Raw genomic sequence first — 18,500 nt, forward strand, 5'->3', positions numbered from 1 at the left:
GGCGTCCGTGGGCCCGGGGCTCCCGGCGGCTCCGCCCTGCCCGGCGCCGCACCCCGGAGCGGCCGAGCCAGGCCGAGCGCCCTGCGTCCGACAGAGAAGCCGGGGGCCGGGGGCCAGCTGCGGCCCCTTGCCTCAGTTTCCCTCGTGCGTTCTTTGGTCCGGTCCAGCCAGACTCGTGACCTGATCCTGAGAGAGTCTGGCTGGACCGGGCCAAAGAAGGCACCTGATCCAAAGACAGTAAGTGTGAAATTGGGATGGGGTGGGGGGTAGTTGGCACCAATATAAGAAAAAGCCCCAAATATGGGGTCACCCTAGCCTCCCTCCCCACACAATCTGGGGCTGGCACCGTCTCTGCCTTCCCAGGGCTCAGGCAGGTGCCATCCCTCAGCAGCTCCTGAGTCTCCGGTTTTGTTCAATATCTTCATAAATGATCTGGAGGATGGTGTGGATTGCACTCTCAGCAAATTTGCGGATGATACTAAACTGGGAGGAGTGGTAGATACGCTGGAGGGGAGGGATAGGATACAGAAGGACCTAGACCAATTGGAAGATTGGGCCAAAAGGAATCTGATGAGGTTCAATAAGGATAAGTGCAGGGTCCTGCACTTAGGATGGAAGAACCCAATGCACCGCTACAGACTAGGGACCGAATGGCTCGGCAGCAGTTCTGCAGAAAAGGACCTAGGGGTGACAGTGGACGAGAAGCTGGATATGAGTCAGCAGTGTGTACACATGAGATATTTCATGTTAAGAGAAGATTTTTTAGAACGTAAGGGCCTGATCCTGGGACTATACCCATGAGGAGACCCACTGAGTCAAAGCAATTTCTCCTAGGAGTAAAGTTACCCCAGTGCGTAAGTGTTTGCAGGATCAGTCCGTAACTGCCTTCCTCTCTCTTAGGGCTTATATTATATTACAAGTAGATTAATATTAAAGAGAGCTTAGGTCTAAAAAATACATCCCCAATTGTGTTTTTCTCTTTATTAGAAGTGATTTTGAAGACAATGCGGTTTAAAGGTCACCATGGAGATTTTAACTGTGTTAAGCAGTGAGAGGAAGGAATCTTAAGACAGACACCCTCCCCCTCAACTGCGCATGCTCCATCCCAACCCCACAGAACAATTGGGCAAGTCCAGCAGTCATAATAAAGATGATATCATAATGCATAGTCACAAGGGGACCAAATTAAGGACAAAATTAAGGTTGCACAGATAACCTTAATTCTGGCATTTCCTTGCTTTTAAGTGCTTGAGTTTGCAACTTTAAAGTCTTTTAACCATTTTTTGTAGTGATTCCCCCTCTTGGTAAAGCACTTGGAGATCTAGGGAATGAAAATTCTATGTAAATGCAAAGTTTTGTTATGAGCTCTGCTGGCAGCTTTCTGCATGTGCTTTAGCACCAGGATGAAGGGGTAAACGTCACAAGGAAAGATGCTCCTGATGCAAGCTGAGCGGTAGGAAAGTCACCAGAAGCAGGAAGTTTCCAGAGGGTGCAGTGCTCGTGATGCATGTGGGTCAGCAATCATGCAAACCCTCCCCCACCTTGTCTCTCTAATATCCTGGGACCTACATGGCTATACCAATGGTGCAGCTTTAATAGGAGGCTGCAACTGGTGAGGCTGCCAACCTCTTGGGAAAGCTGAGCTGCCCGCACAGCCCATCTGAATGGAGGAATTTCACTGAGGGAAAATACAGGGAGGATTTCGAAAGCAAAGAAAGCAGGTGGTGTTTGGAACTGGGGGTGCTGAAGACAATGCTTTAAAATAATGAAATGTTTGCATATTGCCAAAAAAAAAGGGTCTGTTGTACTTTGCTTTTGCAACAACCTAGGGAAATTCAGGGTCCTTTTTGCAACACTTTCTTCTCTTTATATCTTTTTGAAAAGTCAGAAACCAACTGTGCCACTCGCGCTTTGCGGAGAGGAAACTTTCAGGTGGTACTGGTTACTTAGCTGAAGGTCATTAGGCACAAGACCTTCAAACTGCTACTTCCTTTCAATTCTGTGTGTCTTTCATGTGTTCGGTTTTCGCCAGAGACTACCCTACAGTAACGACGAAGTGGATGGTACACAGAGGGGAAGCAGCTTGGCTGGGGACCGAGCTCTGTGGCTGGACAGTGCTCTGTAACTGAATGCATTCTGATGTGTTCTGTTGCCAGGGGCGGCGAGTCGTATGGGCCCGTGGTGCCCAGGCTCCAGGAATGTTCAGGGGCCCAGCTCCACCAATGTTCAGACTCAGGTCTCTCCCCTGGCCCTGCCTGCACCCCCCGTGCGCCTCCCCCTGGCCCCGGAGCATCCCTGCCTCAGGCGGGCGGCTGCCCTGCCACTCGGCGCTGCGCTCCCTCGCCGCAGCCAGCAGCCGCTGCTGCCTAAAGCGCACGAGGTGACTGCTGCATCTAAGGAGGGGAGGAGGGGCACGCAGGGTTGGCAGCCCGCCCCTCTCCGGGCACCCCCCAGGAGGCGACGCCGAGGGGCTTCTGGGAGACGGAGTCTGGACCTCACCTAAGCAGCTGCTGGGGCTTGTTGAGTGTCCGGCCATGTGATCCGTGGCCCCCGCAGCCACGACTCCTGCCCCCGTGAGGATACAGTGAGGGGCAGCAGGGGCGGAGGCCGTGTGTGATGGCATCGCCCGGGCACTCACCACAGGGGAGGCAAGGGGGCTTCCTGGACCTGAGAGGGGCCTGGCCCCTAGGAGCACGTGCAGTGAGGGTGCCAGGTGGGTGTGCTGCTGGGGGGAAGAGGGGACCCCCTCCCCTGCAGCTCACTGCTGCCAGCAGGGAGAGCCACAGCCAGTCTCAATTTGGCCGGGTTTCCGTAACCACTCCATTTGCCTTTCAGAATGCTTTGTGTTGTGCTTCGTTCTTTTTCTCTTGTGTACGCCAGTCAGTCCATTTCCAGACTTTGGCACAAAGCTTCTAGCATGTTTGTCATAAAACTAAGGGGGCCGGGCTCTCTGTGTGCCTCGCCCCCGCCCTGAACTCGGCTTAGCAGGGCCGTCCCCACCCATACGCAAAGTACTCAGCTGCATTGGGCACCAGGAAATTTGGGGCACCACGTTTCCTGGTGCCCTGCACAGCTGTGTGCTGCTCCAGCTCTTCTCCATGGCCCCCGCCCCTGCTCCTCCCCCACCCCACCTCTTCCCGCCCCTGCTCCGCCCCAGCCCTCCGCCCACTCCGCCCCTTCCCCAAAGCCCCCGCCCCTGCTCTGCCTTAGCCCCGCCCCCACTCCCCTGAGGACTGCGGCAGAGATAGGGCCTGCCCTGCACTCACCGGCGGCGATAAGTGCTGCATCCCGGCCCCAGCCTGCTCCACGCAGCCAGCTCCCAGCCACGCCACCGGCGAGTGCTGGGGGGCAGTTCACCCCTGCCCTCCAAGGCTGGGAGCCCGGGGAGCAGTGCAGAGCGGGCTGGGGTCAGGGGATGGTTTCCCCCCAGCCCGTCCTCATGGAGGACTAGGGCCCCACACAGCCCCCCCCCCCCACATGGGGGCTGCGTAGGGCACCAAAATGGCTAGGGACGGCCCTGTGGTTTATGTTGGACAGTGGTAGGGCCGCATTCACACCCGTGACCCAATGGCATCCCAGGCGAGGAGCATCCTCGACTCTCCCCCTCCCCGCATTTGTAAAACATTTGAATACCTAGATTTGTATTGCATTGGGAGCCCATTTCACGACTTTGATGCATGATTCGCAGGCATGAAGAAAAGGAGTACAGGCATGCGTTATCCCTGTCAGATAATACAATACATTTGCTAACAACAAAAGCAGCACCCCGAGCCTGGTGCCCGCCCCAAGCCCAGCACTCTAGGCAGTCACCTGCATCGCCTGCCCCTAAATCCGGCCCTGCCTCCAGGCCAGCCCAGGAATCTCGCCCCAGCCTTCATCCCACACGCCATTCCAGGAGCACACGGGGCTCCTGCTCACATTTTCCCCCGGAGTCCTTGCCAATGGCAGGTCCTGTGCCCCATACTCACAGGGCGCAGTGCTCTGCTCGGGAGCCGCCCCAGTGAAATCCAGCGAGCTCCTACCCATGTGAAGAGGGGCAGCCTCTGGGCTCCAGAGGCCATGATGGTTCAGCTCTGGAATATCAAATCAAACTCCTCCCTGGTGCCTCTCCGCGTCCAATGCCCTTACCCCAGTCACGAGTCTGGCCCTGTCTGTCTGACACGGTGCTGGGCCCAGCTGAGCCTGGGCCCTCCTGGCTTCTGGGCCTGCTCTAGAATGAAGGCGCAGCACAGGGGTGTGGCAGCAACCTAAAAGCCCTGTTGGGGAGGAGCAGCCAGAGCACCTGCGACTCTGGGTGGGGGTGGCAGTCTGTTACGGCAGGGCAAGCTGCGACGCACGGCATGGGGCATGCACAAGAGGGATACACAGATCCTTTCCTCTGATGGGGTGGCCATGTGCCAATATCCACAGCCCCAGGGCGGTCTCCTTGGGATAAAGCCACCATAGCTGCTCCTACCCCCTCCACCCTACAACTGGCCCAGGACACATGGCTGAGGGAAGGGGAGTGTGGCTGTAACAGCCCCCGGTGCAGAGCAGCCCCAGGACGGGGGAGGCCCCCAGAGGTGCACTGAGGGTCCCACCAACCTCATGTCTCAGGTATTGAACTTTGTCACCCACAGGCCCCTCTGACCGTTGAGTGCAGCTTGCAGGACATCCTGAGCATGCTGGCCGGCCTTTCGCAGGCAACCACTGCGGTGTTCCTGGACGGGGAAGGGAACAGCCTGCCCTGGTGAGGGGACTCTTGGCCAGCAAGCTCCAGCAGACCCGGTCCCCTGAACAGCATCCCTGTACCACCTTCTGAGCTAATGGTCTGTCTTCCCTGGCCGTGGGCGACCCCCCGCATCCCCTGCTCTGCTTTGGTCATGCTCAGCCTCTTGGCAAAGCTCTCTGCTCCCGCCCCATGACACACTATGCGTCCTTATGACATTTCTCCTTCTTCCCTGCCTCCGCTGTAGCCACAATTCTCCCCCCACCTGCTTGCTACCCATTTCCTCTTGGATTAATTACCCTCATGAACTGTTTGTATCAGTGTAGCGCCTCCGAGCCCCAGTCCTGGCCCAGGACCCCGCTCTGCTGGGCACTGTACAGTCACCAAACAGAGAGACACCCCAAAGAGCTTCCAGTCTCTCTGTGAGACAAGAGACAGTGGGTGGGGGGTACAGACAGACCGATGGGGGGCGTACTAGAAACAATGACTCGCTATTGGCCAGCATGACAGGCCAGGCTCTCAGCTCACCAGCAGCCTAGCCCTTTGTCCAGTGCCTGGCGGCATCGCAGCACGGGAGAGTTTCAAGGGGGGATTGGAAGGAGGGACCGGTGCGGATGTTTGCAGGGAGCTCTTCCCAAGCACGAGGGGCAGCATGAAGGTGAAAATTCACGAAGTGGCCGGGAGGCTGGCAGAGGGGAGTGACGACAGCTTGATGGCAAAGGAGAGACGATACGGCGGGTGGAGACAGGCCATGACCAAGGGGGAGCCGTGGACGGATGCAAAGAGAGGGGTGACGGTCTCAGAGCGCCAGGCTAGGAAAAGGATCTTTGCAGCAGATTCTTTCTGGATCTGAGCAGGGCGAGATTACACTGGTCCCATTTCCGTCCGTTGAGCCAGGCCAAGGCAGAAACCCTTTCCTCCCCCACTTCTTCTCCTCACTTTCTGCTCCTTGTCAGTTAATGATGCTCCCATCCGTTGCTGTTCCTGCTAGGAGCAGGGAGTATCTTTGACCTGCAGCTTTCTCTCTCCAGCCTGTGTCCCATGTGGCTGGACCTTGCAGCTCCCCATAATACCCGATGCAGCCGCAAGTCACCAGCCCAGGAGCTTGTCACCCTGCCCCTCAGGTTCAGCAGTGCTCTGGTCACATCTCCCAGCAGCCTTTCTCCAGCCAGCCAGCCTGGGCCCAGCCCATGAGCTTTGCTGTCCCTGCCTCACCTCTCTTCATGTCCCAGCTCACTCTGCATGGGCACTCTCCCCTGTCTAATCATCTCCCCACACCCACCATTTCCCAGTGGCCCTGCCCACCTGCCTTCTCCCTTTTATTTCTGCTCGTTTGTAAAGCCGGCCAATCACACCTCTAGGCAAACCTGTGCCCAGTGACTCGCTGAGGAAGGTGACCCGGTGCCAGCTAAAACAAAATCCCCTCCCAGCTCCCTCCTGCCTTCCCAGTCCCCCTCCCTCCCCCGACTCTGGGACTCAGCGGCTCCAAGTCACACCCTGGTCCTCTCAGGTGCCACTCCCTGGCGCTCTCTTCTGCAGCTCTATCAGCCTGGTAACCCTCCGAGTCTCTCTCTCCTTCCCTTTTCCAAATGCTGGAGCCCTTTGGGGGCTCATGGTGTTCTCAGGCCCTAGCACAGCTCCCATCCTCCCACCTGGCTCTCCGTGGGCAGCAGGCTGGCTTTGGTGGGTGGTTATTGGTGTGTCCCTCTTCGGGGCCCAGAGCCACCCCCAGTCAGTTGGATGTAACTGCTGAAGAGCACACTCGGCGTGTCCGTCCTCCCCTTTCCCACCCGTCCCCCTGTTCAGCGTCTCGGTCTTGTGCCTCGTGCTGTTTTCGGAGGGACGAAGCCCATACATTCTGCCCACAGCAGTGGCCTCTCTAGCCCATCTAGTCATGTCCCTGTGGTTGCCTCGGTGCCCCCATGGCTGCGTGGGGTGTTGCTATGGTTACAGGTGGATGTGGCTCTTTTCAGAGCTGGAGGTGGGGAGGAATCTTGGTTTGAGTGCCCCTCTCCCAACAGACCTTCCTGCTGCCCGGTGCTGTGTGGGGAGCCCCTGGCTGCGTCCCATGGGTTTGGGCCATGTGCTTAGTTCCACCTTCATAGAATCATAGAATATCAGGGTTAGAAGGGACCTCAGGAGGTCATCTAGTCCAACCCCCTGCTCAAAGCAGGACCAATCCCCAACTAAATCATCCCAGCCAAGGCTTTGTCAAGCCTGACCTTAAAAACTTCTAAGGAAGGAGATTCCACCACCTCCCCTAGGTAACGCATTCCAGTGTTTCACCACCCTCCTAGTGAAAAACATTTTCCTAATATCCAACCTAAACCTCCCCCACTGCAACTTGAGACCATTACTCCTTGTCCTGTCATCCGCTACCACTGAGAATAGTCTAGATCCATCCTCTTTGGAACCCCCTTTCAGATAGTTGAAAGCAGCTATCAAATCCCCCCTCATTCTTCTCTTCTGTAGACTAAACAATCCCAGTTCCCTCAGCCTCTCCTCGTAAGTCATGTGTTCCAGTCCCCTAATCAATTTTGTTGCCCTCCGCTGGACTCTTTCCAATTTTCCCACATCCTTCTTGTAGTGTGGGGCCCAAAACTGGACACAGTACTCTAGATGAGGCCTCACCAATGTCGAATAGAGAGGAACGATCACATCCCTCAATCTGCTGGCTATGCCCCTACTTATACATCCCAAAATGCCATTGGCCTTCTTGGCAACAAGGGCACACTGCTGACTCATATCCAACTTCTCGTCCACTGTAACCCCTAGGTCCTTTTCTGCAGAACTGCTGCCGAGCCATTCGGTCCCTAGTCTGTAACGGTGCATCGGATTCTTCCGTCCTAAGTGCAGGACCCTGCACTTATCCTTGTTGAACCTCATCAGATTTCTTTTGGCCCAATCCTCCAATTTGTCTAGGTCCCTCTGTATCCTATCCCTGCCCTCCAGCGTGTCTACCACTCCTCCCAGTTTGGGTCTGTGATAACTTTGTAAACAATTGGTTAGGATATTATTCTCAAGCCTCCCCAGGAAAGGGGGTGTAAGGCTTAGGGGAATATTTTGGGGGAATAGGAACTCCAAGTGGTCCTTTCCCTGATTCTTTGTTAAATCACTTGGTGGTGGCAGCATACCCTCCAAGGGCAAAAAGTTTGTGCCTTGGGGAATTTTTACCCTAAGCTGGTAGAAATAAGCTTAGGGGGTTTTTCATGCGGGTCCCCACATCTGTACCCTAGAGTTCAGAGTGGGGAAGGAACCCTGACAACACCCTTGCCCCCTGACCACCACCCCGAACTCCCCTGCCCTCTATCCAACCCTCCCTGCTCCCTGCCCCCTTACCGCGCTGCCTGGAGCTGCAGCTCTGCAGCTGTGCTGCCCGGCCGCCCAGAGCATTGCGCCGACGGTGCAGTGAGATGAGGCTGTGGGGGAGGGGGAACAGCAGGGGAGGGGCCGGGGGCTAGCCTCCTGGGCCAGGAGCCGGGCAAGAGGGTCGCACGGGCCCAGGCCGTAGTTTGCCCACCTCTGCTCTAGAGGCATCCCTGGTCCTGCCCCTGCCATTCGCTGGCTCCCTGCAGCCCGCTATGTCTCTTGGACTCTTTGAAACCAGCCTCCTGACTACCTGGCTCCTGCTGCCCTCTGGGTGCTGAGCTGCCCTGATCTCACTTGCCACGGTCCTGGCACTGGCATAGCCCCAGCGTTGGGAGTCCAGCCTTTCTGCTCTGCTGGGCATAGCTGGGTTAGCACTTGCCCAGCTTTCAGGCTGACTAATTGCTACAAAACCAGCCTGTGGCTGCCAGGCCAGGCTAGGCAGGACCCAGGCAGGGCTGTTGCGTTAGAACAATGGGTTTATTAAGGACACCTGCACGGCTGACGGTGCGGTCACTGGAATGACCTGGCCCAGGGCTCCTGTCGCTGGCCGGGGAGCGTCTCACCAGGGAAGAACTTTCCCTTCCCAGTCCACAAAGGCCCCGTTGTCCTTCTCGGAGAGTGTCGGGAGCACATTCAGGATCCCTCGGACACTCATGTCAACCGTCAGTGGGACCTGCGGGGGGCAAAGAAGAGTGAGGGGGAGAAGCCTGCCCTGGGGCTGGCCCAGGACACCAAGGGCCCAGGGGCAGGGCCAGGATCTGGGCCAGGATCTCAGCAATCCCATTCTGCCCTCGCTGGCAGTGAACGGGGAGCCAGGTCGTGAAGACAGACGACCAGCTCCAGACGACCATGGCACCAGCAGCCCCGGGAAGCAACGCCCAGGACACAGCATCAGAGACGCCAACTTTCGTTGGCACCAGTGGGTGCTCGCGCCCCACCCCCGGCCCCGCCCTGAATCCATCCCCCCCTGCCCCTATTGGATCCCTCCTCAAATCCCCGCCCTGGCCCCGCCTCTTCCCCAAGCATGCAGCGTTCCTCCTCCTCCCCCTGCAAGCGCTGGGAGGGAGTGGGGAGAAGCCGGATACGGCGGCGCGCTCAGGGGAGGAGGAGAAGGTGGAGGTGAGCTGGGAGGGGTCGGGGTGAGGAGCTGCCAGTGAGTGCTCTGCACCCACCAATTTTTCCCCGTGGGTGCTCCAGCCCTGGAGCACGCACAGAGTCGGTGCCTATGCACAGCACTGACTCCCCAGGGAGCTGGGTTGTCATAACTATAGAGGGAAGGGTAACCACCTTTCTCTATACAGTGCTAGAAAATCCCTCCTGGCCAGAGGCAACCTCCTGTTACCTGTAAAGGGTTAAGAAGCTCAGGTAACCTGGCTGGCACCTGACCCAAAGGACCAATAAGGGGACAAGATACTTTCAAATCTTGGGGTGGGGGGAAGGCTTTCGTTTGTGCTCTTTGTTTACATGGTTGTTCTCTCTTGGGACTGAGAGAGGCCAGACAGAAATCCATCTTCTCCAACCCATCCTAAGCCAAGTCTCCAATATTGCAGCCAGTAGAGGTGAGCCAGGCAAGGCGGATTAGTTTATCTTTTGGTTTATGTGAATTTTCCCTGTGTTAAGAGGAAGGTTTATTCCTGTTTTCTGTAACTTTAAGGTTTGCCCAGAGGGGGATCCTCTGTGTTTTGAATCTGAATACCCTGAAAAGTATTTTCCATCCTGATTTTACAGAGATGATTTTTACCTTTCTTTTTTTTTAATAAAATCCTTCTTTTAAGAACCTGACTGATTTTTCCATTGTTCCAAGATCCAGGGGTTTGGGTCTTTGATGATTTTGAAACCAATTGGTTAGGATTATTCTCAAGCCTCCCCAGGAAAGGGGGTGTGTAGGGCTAGGGGGGATATTTTGGGGGAAGACATCTCCAAGTGGGCTCTTTCCCTGTTCTTTACATGCTTGTTTAACACGCTTGGTGGTGGCAGCATACGGTTCAAGGACAAGGCAAAGTTTGTACCTTGGGGAAGTTTTTAACCCAAGCTGGTAAGAATAAGCTTACGGGGTCTTTCATGTGGGTCCCCACATCTGTACCCTAGAGTTCTACCTGACATGGATCCTGACAACCGCCTCACTGGGATGGGAGCCCCTGAGAGGTGTCATCAATATGGGGGGTGTGATAAGGGAACAGCCTCCAGCGTAACCATTCCCCCTACAATGAACATCTGCTCATGACATGAGGCTGCACCTGGCCTCTCCCAGCGAGGCACCTACCTGGTGGGAGGCTGAGCTCCCCATGTCAGTCTGCACCCAGCCAGGATGGACAGCAATGCTCAGGATCCCGTCTCCGCCATACCCCAAGGACTGGCACTTGGTGAGCATGTTCAGAGCAGCCTGTGGGTGAGACACCATGAGCAGAGAGAGCAGCGTGTGGGGAGATCAGGGACCCACCCCCAGGAAAAGGTGAGCAAGGGGGGCAGCTGATGCAAGCTGCAGCGTGTGAGTCTCTCCTTGGGGATGATCAGCATGTTACTGAGTCGCCACCTCTCACTGCACCGGGCCCACGTGTAGGACCCAGAGTCCTGTTCCAAGGTTTGGGCTGTGGGGTCAGGTGACCAAGCATCATGTGACCCGGAGGCAGTGCTTCCCATAAGAGGGAGCAGAGTGAGACTGGCCTGAACGCTGGCCTGACAGGTAAAATCTGGGGGTCAAACCAGGGGGGCAAGAAAGACTTTTCTTTCCCCTTTGCTGTAGCAGAACACAGGGAACCAGCGTGAATTCGTGCCCTGCTGAGCGCACCCCCTACCTTGCTGCACCGATAAGAGATAACTTGCCCCAACTGCCAGGCAAAGGGATTCGTGATGGAGCCGCCCACACTGGACATGTTGACAATGGCCGCCTTGCTACAGCTCAGCCCTGGCTGGGGGCTTCCCTGGGCAGCCTTCTTCAGCAAGGGCAGGAATGCCTGGCAGGCGGGGAGAAAAGAGCACCCACAGAGTCAGCTCAGGAGAAAGGACCCACACTCCTCTCTTCACCAGCAGACTCTGACTTGAATTGAAGTGGGTCCAGCTGTTGCCCAGCTGCGGCGCAGCACCGCCTGTAACACCTCTGGTGGGCTGGCCCCCTCAGCCTGCTGCTCCTGGGCCATGCTCTCTCCCTGCCCCTCCAACTTGTTCATAGCCTCTTCAGCCCTGTTTTAAAGGCTGGTTTCTCTGAGCTGGGTAATCCCGTTCTGCCCTTGCTGGCAGTGAACGGGGAGCCAGGTCCCAGGCCAGGGTTTACAATAGAAAGTGGGTGAAAAGGGCTGCACCCCTGAGAGACAACCTAAGCCCCAGTGGAGACAGCATGAGGTCAACAGAAGAATTCTTCCATTGCCCCAGCTACCGCCTGCGAAGCAGTGGATTTATTACAGCAACACAAGAACCCTTTCGGCACCACTGTCGTGTTTCCAGTGTAGACACAGCCAATCATACACTGTTTCCCTTCCTTAGAGCCCTGCACAGAGTATCTTGTGGGATTGTACACACCCTCTAGACCCGGGGTTCTCAAACTGGGGGTCAGGACCCCTAAGGGGGTTACAAGGTTATTACATGGAGGGGTCACGAGTTGTCAGCCTCCACCCCAAACCCCGCTTTGCCTCCAGCATTTATAATGGTATTAAATATATTAAAAAGTGTTTTTAATTTATAAGGGGGGGTCGCACTCGGAGACTTGCTAAGTGAAAGGGGTCACCAATACAAAAGTTTGAGAACCCCTGCTCTAGATGCTAGACAGAGGCCTCAACTCGCTGACATGGAAGTATTTCCCCCTATAATACACTGAGCTGTACTCACACAGCATACTGCAGAAATCAGGTAGGATGGTCAAATACCAGCAGCTTTGGCCTAACTCTGCTTCCATCCAAGTCAATCGGAGTTTTAGCACCGAGGTATTAAGAACCTAGTTAGGCCAAAATAATTTACTTCTTCAAATCCTACTTAGTATAAGAGTAAAAGCGAAACTTGTGGGCATATCCGGTATAAAATAGTCCACCTATGATCAGAGCTAAGACAGCCTCATCATTAGCTGCCTTGTCCAATACCTGTCCCTACAGAAGGCTGGACTGCTGGTGGAAAAGAAAGTACCTCGTATCTAGATGTTAACAAAGAGATGCAAATACACACTTCAGGGACAACTTAGCACAGTGTAAGGTTGGGATTTAAGTGCCCAACTCTCATTCACTGTCAATGGGATTTGTGTGCCCAACTCCCTTAACCACCTTTGAAAAACCCAGACCTAGTGTATAGAGATAGAGCAGGCTAGTCCAACAATCACATGAGTGTACAGATAAAAGACATGGGAACGATGCCATGGGGAACTAAGGGTGCAGGAAAAGTTGTAGTTATATTTATCTGTTGGAGCAATAATAAGTGACCGTATCACTGAAGAGCATCCTGTAAGGCACGTGTCCAGCGGGGCACAGCTAAGGTTGTATGGGCAGCCTTAACCTCTGATGAATTGCTCTTCATAGAATCATAGAATATCAGGGTTGGAAGGGACCTCAGGAGGTCATCTAGTCCAACCCCCTGCTCAAAGCAGGACCAATCCCCAATTAAATCATCCCAGCCAGGGCTTTGTCAAGCCTGACCTTAAAATCTTCTAAGGAAGGAGATTCTCTTGTTTGGAATGTCTTTCCCACTCTGGCTGGGGACGCTGATTGTCACATTCTGATTGGCTGGGTCACACCCATGCACTAGCTCCAAAGAGTGACCACTTGTGACCTCCTCCCCAAAAATCGTTTACACTCATCACTGCTCCCATGCTGTCCAGCGGGGTGTCCTGGGCTCAAATGAGAGGGTCAACAGCAGCTGCATGGTGAAGGCAGGTGACAAGAGGCTGCTGTGGGATGGGGGGAAGGAGAGGGTGGGACTGGGGGAGAAAGGGAAAGAGATTTGAAGTGCCCCCCTCCCCTGCCCTGGGAGCTGGTGCCTGGAGCCTTAAAGCCTCTTTAGACCCAATTTCTAAATGGTTCAATTTGCCAAATCCAGTTCCTGACACAAAGTGCCTTGAAAAGGGCTATAAGCCCTGTGGTGGAGCTGAAAGGGCAGCAGCTGGGGGATGAAGGGTCCAGAAAAGCTTAGACAGAAACTAACAAGCAAGAGCAGCATGCGGCACTGGAAGGAACCCTGGTCTTACTATGCTTGCCAGCCATTCTATTTTGGGAGTATTTGTTATAGTGGAAGGATACAGTAGAGAAGCATCAGCATCCTTTTCTCTAGGGAGATGGCCTCTACTGTGGGGGCTGGACTCTTGGCTCAGACCCCACCGGAGCAGGGCTAGGGGCTCTAGGTCCGTTTCTCGAATGGTTACAGTCCCATAATGCACCTGACACGTACACTGTGATGAACACACACCCGCCAGGTTGGCTCATTGGTCCAGGAACCAGAGCCCTGGGGGGAAGGGAAGCGTTCTGGCCTAAGCAAAGTCAAACCCCAGTGTAGCTGGCGACGTGCCCTCTGTTGGGGCCCTTACCTGGCTCACCAGGAGAGGCCCCGTCACGTTGGTTGCATACACCAGGGACATGTCCTCCGGTGTCTCAGACTCTAGTGTGTTCAGCCTCAGTATCGCAGCGTTGTTTATCAGCAGATTCAGCCCCGAGCCTTTCAGATGCTCCTCAACTCTGGCTGCTGCCGCCTTGATGCTGGCTGGGTCCGTAACTTCTACAGAGACAGAGCAGGGGGTTCAGGGGCCTGGTTCCTCTGCCCTGTAGCTAACCCCTCTAGCCGGACACAAAGCCCAGGCTGCTCCACAGAGCCATGCTAAGATCTCGGGAGATGGTAACCACAGCTAGCCGGACCTGAGTTGAGCCATGGCAAGGGCAGGGCGGATTGCGTGGAAGGCAGAGCGTGAAATCGGGGCACCAGGGATCAGCCGGGCGAGTGGAAAGCAGTGCGGCCGTGTGAGTGTTAATGGGGCGGGGGGAAGGGCATGTTGAAACAACAGGATCTTCCCACTGGTGAGCAGGATTTGAAAGCTGCCATCGGAGCTCTGGCAGGCTTGCCCTCGCCATCCCAGGAGCCAGCCTGGGGGCGCCCAGCGGGCACGCTTGTTTGGCAACGGGTGAAACACGCCAATTTTCCCTTTTAAAAAGTGACTGCCGCATTTTTTTTACCCGAACCGTCAGCAGCATTTTTGGGTTACTGGAAAAGCTGGTTCGACGCTCAATAGCCATTTCGATATGTCCCCGAAAACATCAGACAAGCCAATCGGATCCCCCGAGGGCGGCTGTGACCCTGTGTGCGAAGTCACTACGCCACTCGCTCAGATTTGGCCCCGCTCCCCACATCCTCGGTCATGTGAGCAGCACTCCAAGCACCAGCGGGATCAGCAGTTGGTCCCAGAAGATCCAAGGCATGGCCAGCCCAGCCACGGTGAGTGCACTGTATGGCTATTGACTGGGCCTGGGGTGCCCCCCAGGAATTTGGGCCCTGGCCATTGCCATAGTTTATCTGGCCCTGGCAGGATCCCTAGGCTGGGATTAGTTCCCACTATCCCATCCCGTGAGAGGCATCCCTGAGGCTAGCAGAGCTGCCCAAAGGGCAGCCCCGTTCATGAAATTGATTCCCTGACTCCAAAGCTTCAACTACCTGAAGGGGGGTTCCAAAGAGGATGGAGCTCGGCTGGTCTCATTGGGGGCAGATGACAGAACAAGGAGCAATGGTCTCAAGTTGCAGTGGGGGAGGTCTAGGTTGGATATTAGGAAGCACTGGAATGGGTTACCTAGGGAGGTGGTGGACTCTCCATCCTTAGAGGTTTTTAAGGCCTGGCTTGACAAAGCCCTAGCTAGGATGATTTAGTTGGGGTTGGTCCTGCTTTGAGCAAGGGGTGCGACTAGATGACCTCCTGAAGTTTTTTCCAACCCTGATCTTCTATGATTCTATGAGTCTATGAAAGCAAATCTGCCCCCAATAGAGAGAGGCCCGTTCAGACCCAAACCAGCCAGGCTCATACATGGCACAGGCAGCCCCTGACTCTGAATCAAAATCATCCCTTCCCTGCCAATCTGGCACACGGGGCAATCTGCAGATACCAGGAACTTCCTGGGCCTCCTCCTGACCAAGCCCGCAGAGCCTGAGTGGGACGTGGGAGACCTGGGAATCGCTCTGCTGAGACGGGTGAGCGCTAGGCACCCTCCCCTTCACTAACACCTAGGCAAGACTAACACTAACAGTGGCTCCCAACAAGGCAAGGAACAGGAACACGGAGACAGGGAGACAGGGAATGGGAAAGAATGGGACCCAGAGCAAGGGAACCTCATCTCTCTGGGTCCAGGGCAGGGCACCCACCTAGTGCAACAATCATCAGGTTTGGATGCCTGGATGCCAAGGTCTTTAATTCCTGAAAAAGAAAAAAGTCAATGATTATTGACAGAGCCCCCAGCGATGGTCAAGCCGGGCATAGTCCAGGTCCCTGCTGCTACCCAGGACCAAGTAAATATCTCATTGCTTTGATGCTGCAAAGCTCCCATGCGCAGGGTCCAGCCCTGGCTTTCGGGGTCTGCAACAGGGGTCTGCATCCTGGGTCTTTAAAACGCCATCATCTAGCCCAGTGCAGTCAAGTCAGGGACACGTTTCCTTGTCCCCTTTAGGACACAGGCACAAACCCGCCTGTGCTCCCTGCTCTCTCCCTCAATGCACTCTGCTAGCTTTGCATGTGTCCCGTGCAGAGCTCGTCCCCAGCCAGCGTAGCTGCCTTATGCGCCAGGGAATGTCAGCCTGGAGCAGTGTCTGGAATCCCCTCTTGCTTGGGCCTGTTGCTTTTGGGTCCAACTGCTGAGAGGCTAGAAGCCCCTCACATAGATTCCCCCACCCCAGGTACAGCTAATTCCATCTCGCCTCACCCCATTCTCACCTGTGCTTGTGCTCCCTCCGGATCCCGGCAGGTCGCAAAGACCCACTCGGGTGGGTTTGATTTCCCCAGAAACTGCTTGGCAAGCCCCAGGCCGATTCCCCGATTGGCCCCAGTCACCAGAACGCTGCGGACATTAAAGCCAGCCATGGTCCCTTGCCTGCCTCTGCCCCAGCCGGCACTGCCTCTGCTCAGTGAGAGCTGGGCTAGCTGCACCCACTTCCCCTGCATCTGGGGTTACCAACCAACTCCTTGATCCTAGCCAGGGACTCCTGGCTACAGTCCAGGCCTGGCCTGTGCAGAGTAAATCAACAGAAGCCAGTGGAGGCTCCCTGCAGGGGTATGGGAGTCATCATGGATTGGAGGAGCTCCCCAGAAGGGCGGAGCTGTGAAGTGCAGAAAAGGAGATGACAAGGGGGGCAGGCTGATAGGAAGCTATGGGGATGGGATGGATTCATGCAATTTTGGAGGGTGACTTTTCAACTGGGCAGGGTTTGCAATCTCTCACTGAAGTGATAAGAATTTGAGCAAGTTAATATTCAACATGGTGAAACTCATTCTCCACCCCCCTGACTTGGTTGAGCCCAGTGGCACCTAGAAGTGGCTTTCAGGGGTTGTGGACTGTAGTTTGACACAGTAATGATCTGTTTTAAGGTACCTGCAGTGTGAGAACCCTACATTTGATTGCCCCATGAAGACTGTGGACAACACCCAGGCTGTGCAGCACACTCCACACATGTCTTTTGAGGGTTATTTATTTTGCAGGATGTTTAACCCTTTCTAGCCATGCGTCACGCCTATGAACTAAATTCTAAAGGAACTCTTTGCAACTACAAAGCTCACCATCTCTGCTATGAATCTGCGCCTAAATGAATTGAACTCATGTCTGTATGTATATTGATCTTTTAACCATACTTTCTCTCTTTTGTTTTTAAATACATTTTAGTTTAGTTAATAAGAATTGGCTGTAGCATGTATTTGGGTAAGATCTGGAATATTCAATAACCTGGGAGGCAATGTGTCCGATCCCTTAGGATTGGTAGAACCTGTTCTTTTATATGGTGAAATAAGATTTTCAGAAATCATCATATTTGACTTAGGTACCTGGATGGAGGCCTGAGGGTGGATCACTTTAAGGGAACTGTGTTGTTTGTACTTCTGAGTAACCAATAAGGTAATAAAGAAGCTGTTTTATGCTGTCTTGGTAAATCTAAATATTGGAATATCCACCAGCTTTTTGGGAACTGTCTGCCCCATTCTTTGCAGTTCACCCTAATTGCGTGACCACAGCTGGCTCCCCACTAGGACCCCAATCTCAATAGGTTATAGTCCAATGTCCAATATCATATTCAGGGCAGACCAGTCAGCACTGGGATCCCAATCTTGTGGCTTAAGCTTCCCCTGCATTGACGCATCGAGCAGATCTGAGATGACAGAATCAGGACCCAACGGTCGATTACACAGTTTTCTAGCATACACTTGACCGTACAGTTATGGGTAAACAATAGGCTTTTGATGTAACCTTTTGCTTTCAAAACACCACAGTAATTCGTTACACAAATTAACATAGGGCAATTTATCCAATAGGCAGTCTATCATAAACTTCAAAGAGACATATAGACAATGACATTACTTCATCCAAGATTCATCTAAATGTTAGGTTTCAGAGTAGCAGCCGTGTTAGTCTGTATTCGCAAAAAGAAAAGGAGGACGTGTGGCACCTTAGAGACTAACAAATTTATTTGAGCATAAGTTTTCGTGAGCTACAGCTCACTTCATCGGATGCATTCAGTGGAAAATACAGTGGGGAGATTTATATACACAGAGAACATGAAACAAAGGGTGTTATCATACACACTGTAAGGAGAGTGATCACTTAAGATGAGCTAATACCAGCAGGAGAGCGGGGGAGGGGGCGGAGAGGGGAAGAAAACCTTTTGTAGTGATAATCAAGGTGGGCCATTTCCAGCAGTTGACAAGAACGTCTGAGGAATGGGGGAGTGTGTGTGTGGGGAAATAAACATGGGGAAATAGTTTTACTTTGTGTAATGACCCATCCACTCCCAGTCTTTATTCAAGCCTAAGTTAATTGTATCCAGTGTGCAAATTAATTCCAATTCAGCAGTTTGCAAATTAATTCCAATTCAGTAGTTTGCAAATTAATTCCAATTCAGTCTCTCGTTGGAGTCTGTTTTTGAAGTCTTTTTGTTGTAATATTGCGACTTTTAGGTCTGTAATCGAGTGACCAGAGAGATTGAAGTGTTCTCCTGTTAGGGAAAAAGGTTTCCCCTCCCGTCTAGGGTTAGGAGGGTAGCCTTCCCTGGACTTCTGTATTAGCCAAACAAAACACAGAGTCTTGGCTCTTTGATAAAGTGAGGCACTTTAATGCTAGCAAGTACGACAGCTGAAGGGCTCACCAATTCCTTTACAGAGGAAAATGGTGAAGCCCCGAACAAAGAACAGAGATGGGCTTTTATAGCCTGGTTCAACATACAGTGTGATATCTCTTCCAGTTCAAGCCGGTTAACCCAGTCTGTTTGAAGTTCT

General features: G+C 54.0%; 1 protein-coding gene across 1 annotated transcript; it reads right to left on the reverse strand.

Annotated features, from left to right (window-relative positions):
* Positions 1-8,591: 8,591 nt before the first annotated feature.
* On the reverse strand, positions 8,592-16,103 carry LOC140896074 (C-signal-like). The gene is made up of 6 exons (XM_073307149.1): positions 15,957-16,103; positions 15,392-15,443; positions 13,578-13,765; positions 10,873-11,031; positions 10,341-10,460; positions 8,592-8,750 (listed from the first exon to the last, which is right to left on the reverse strand). Exons 1-6 carry the CDS (start codon positions 16,101-16,103, stop codon positions 8,637-8,639), a joined length of 780 nt encoding a protein of 259 aa, XP_073163250.1. The 3' UTR covers positions 8,592-8,636.
* Between the last annotated feature and the right edge of the window lie 2,397 nt (positions 16,104-18,500).

This window comes from Lepidochelys kempii, chromosome 12 (genome assembly GCF_965140265.1).
Source record: "Lepidochelys kempii isolate rLepKem1 chromosome 12, rLepKem1.hap2, whole genome shotgun sequence".
Taxonomy (NCBI): Eukaryota; Metazoa; Chordata; order Testudines; family Cheloniidae; genus Lepidochelys; species Lepidochelys kempii.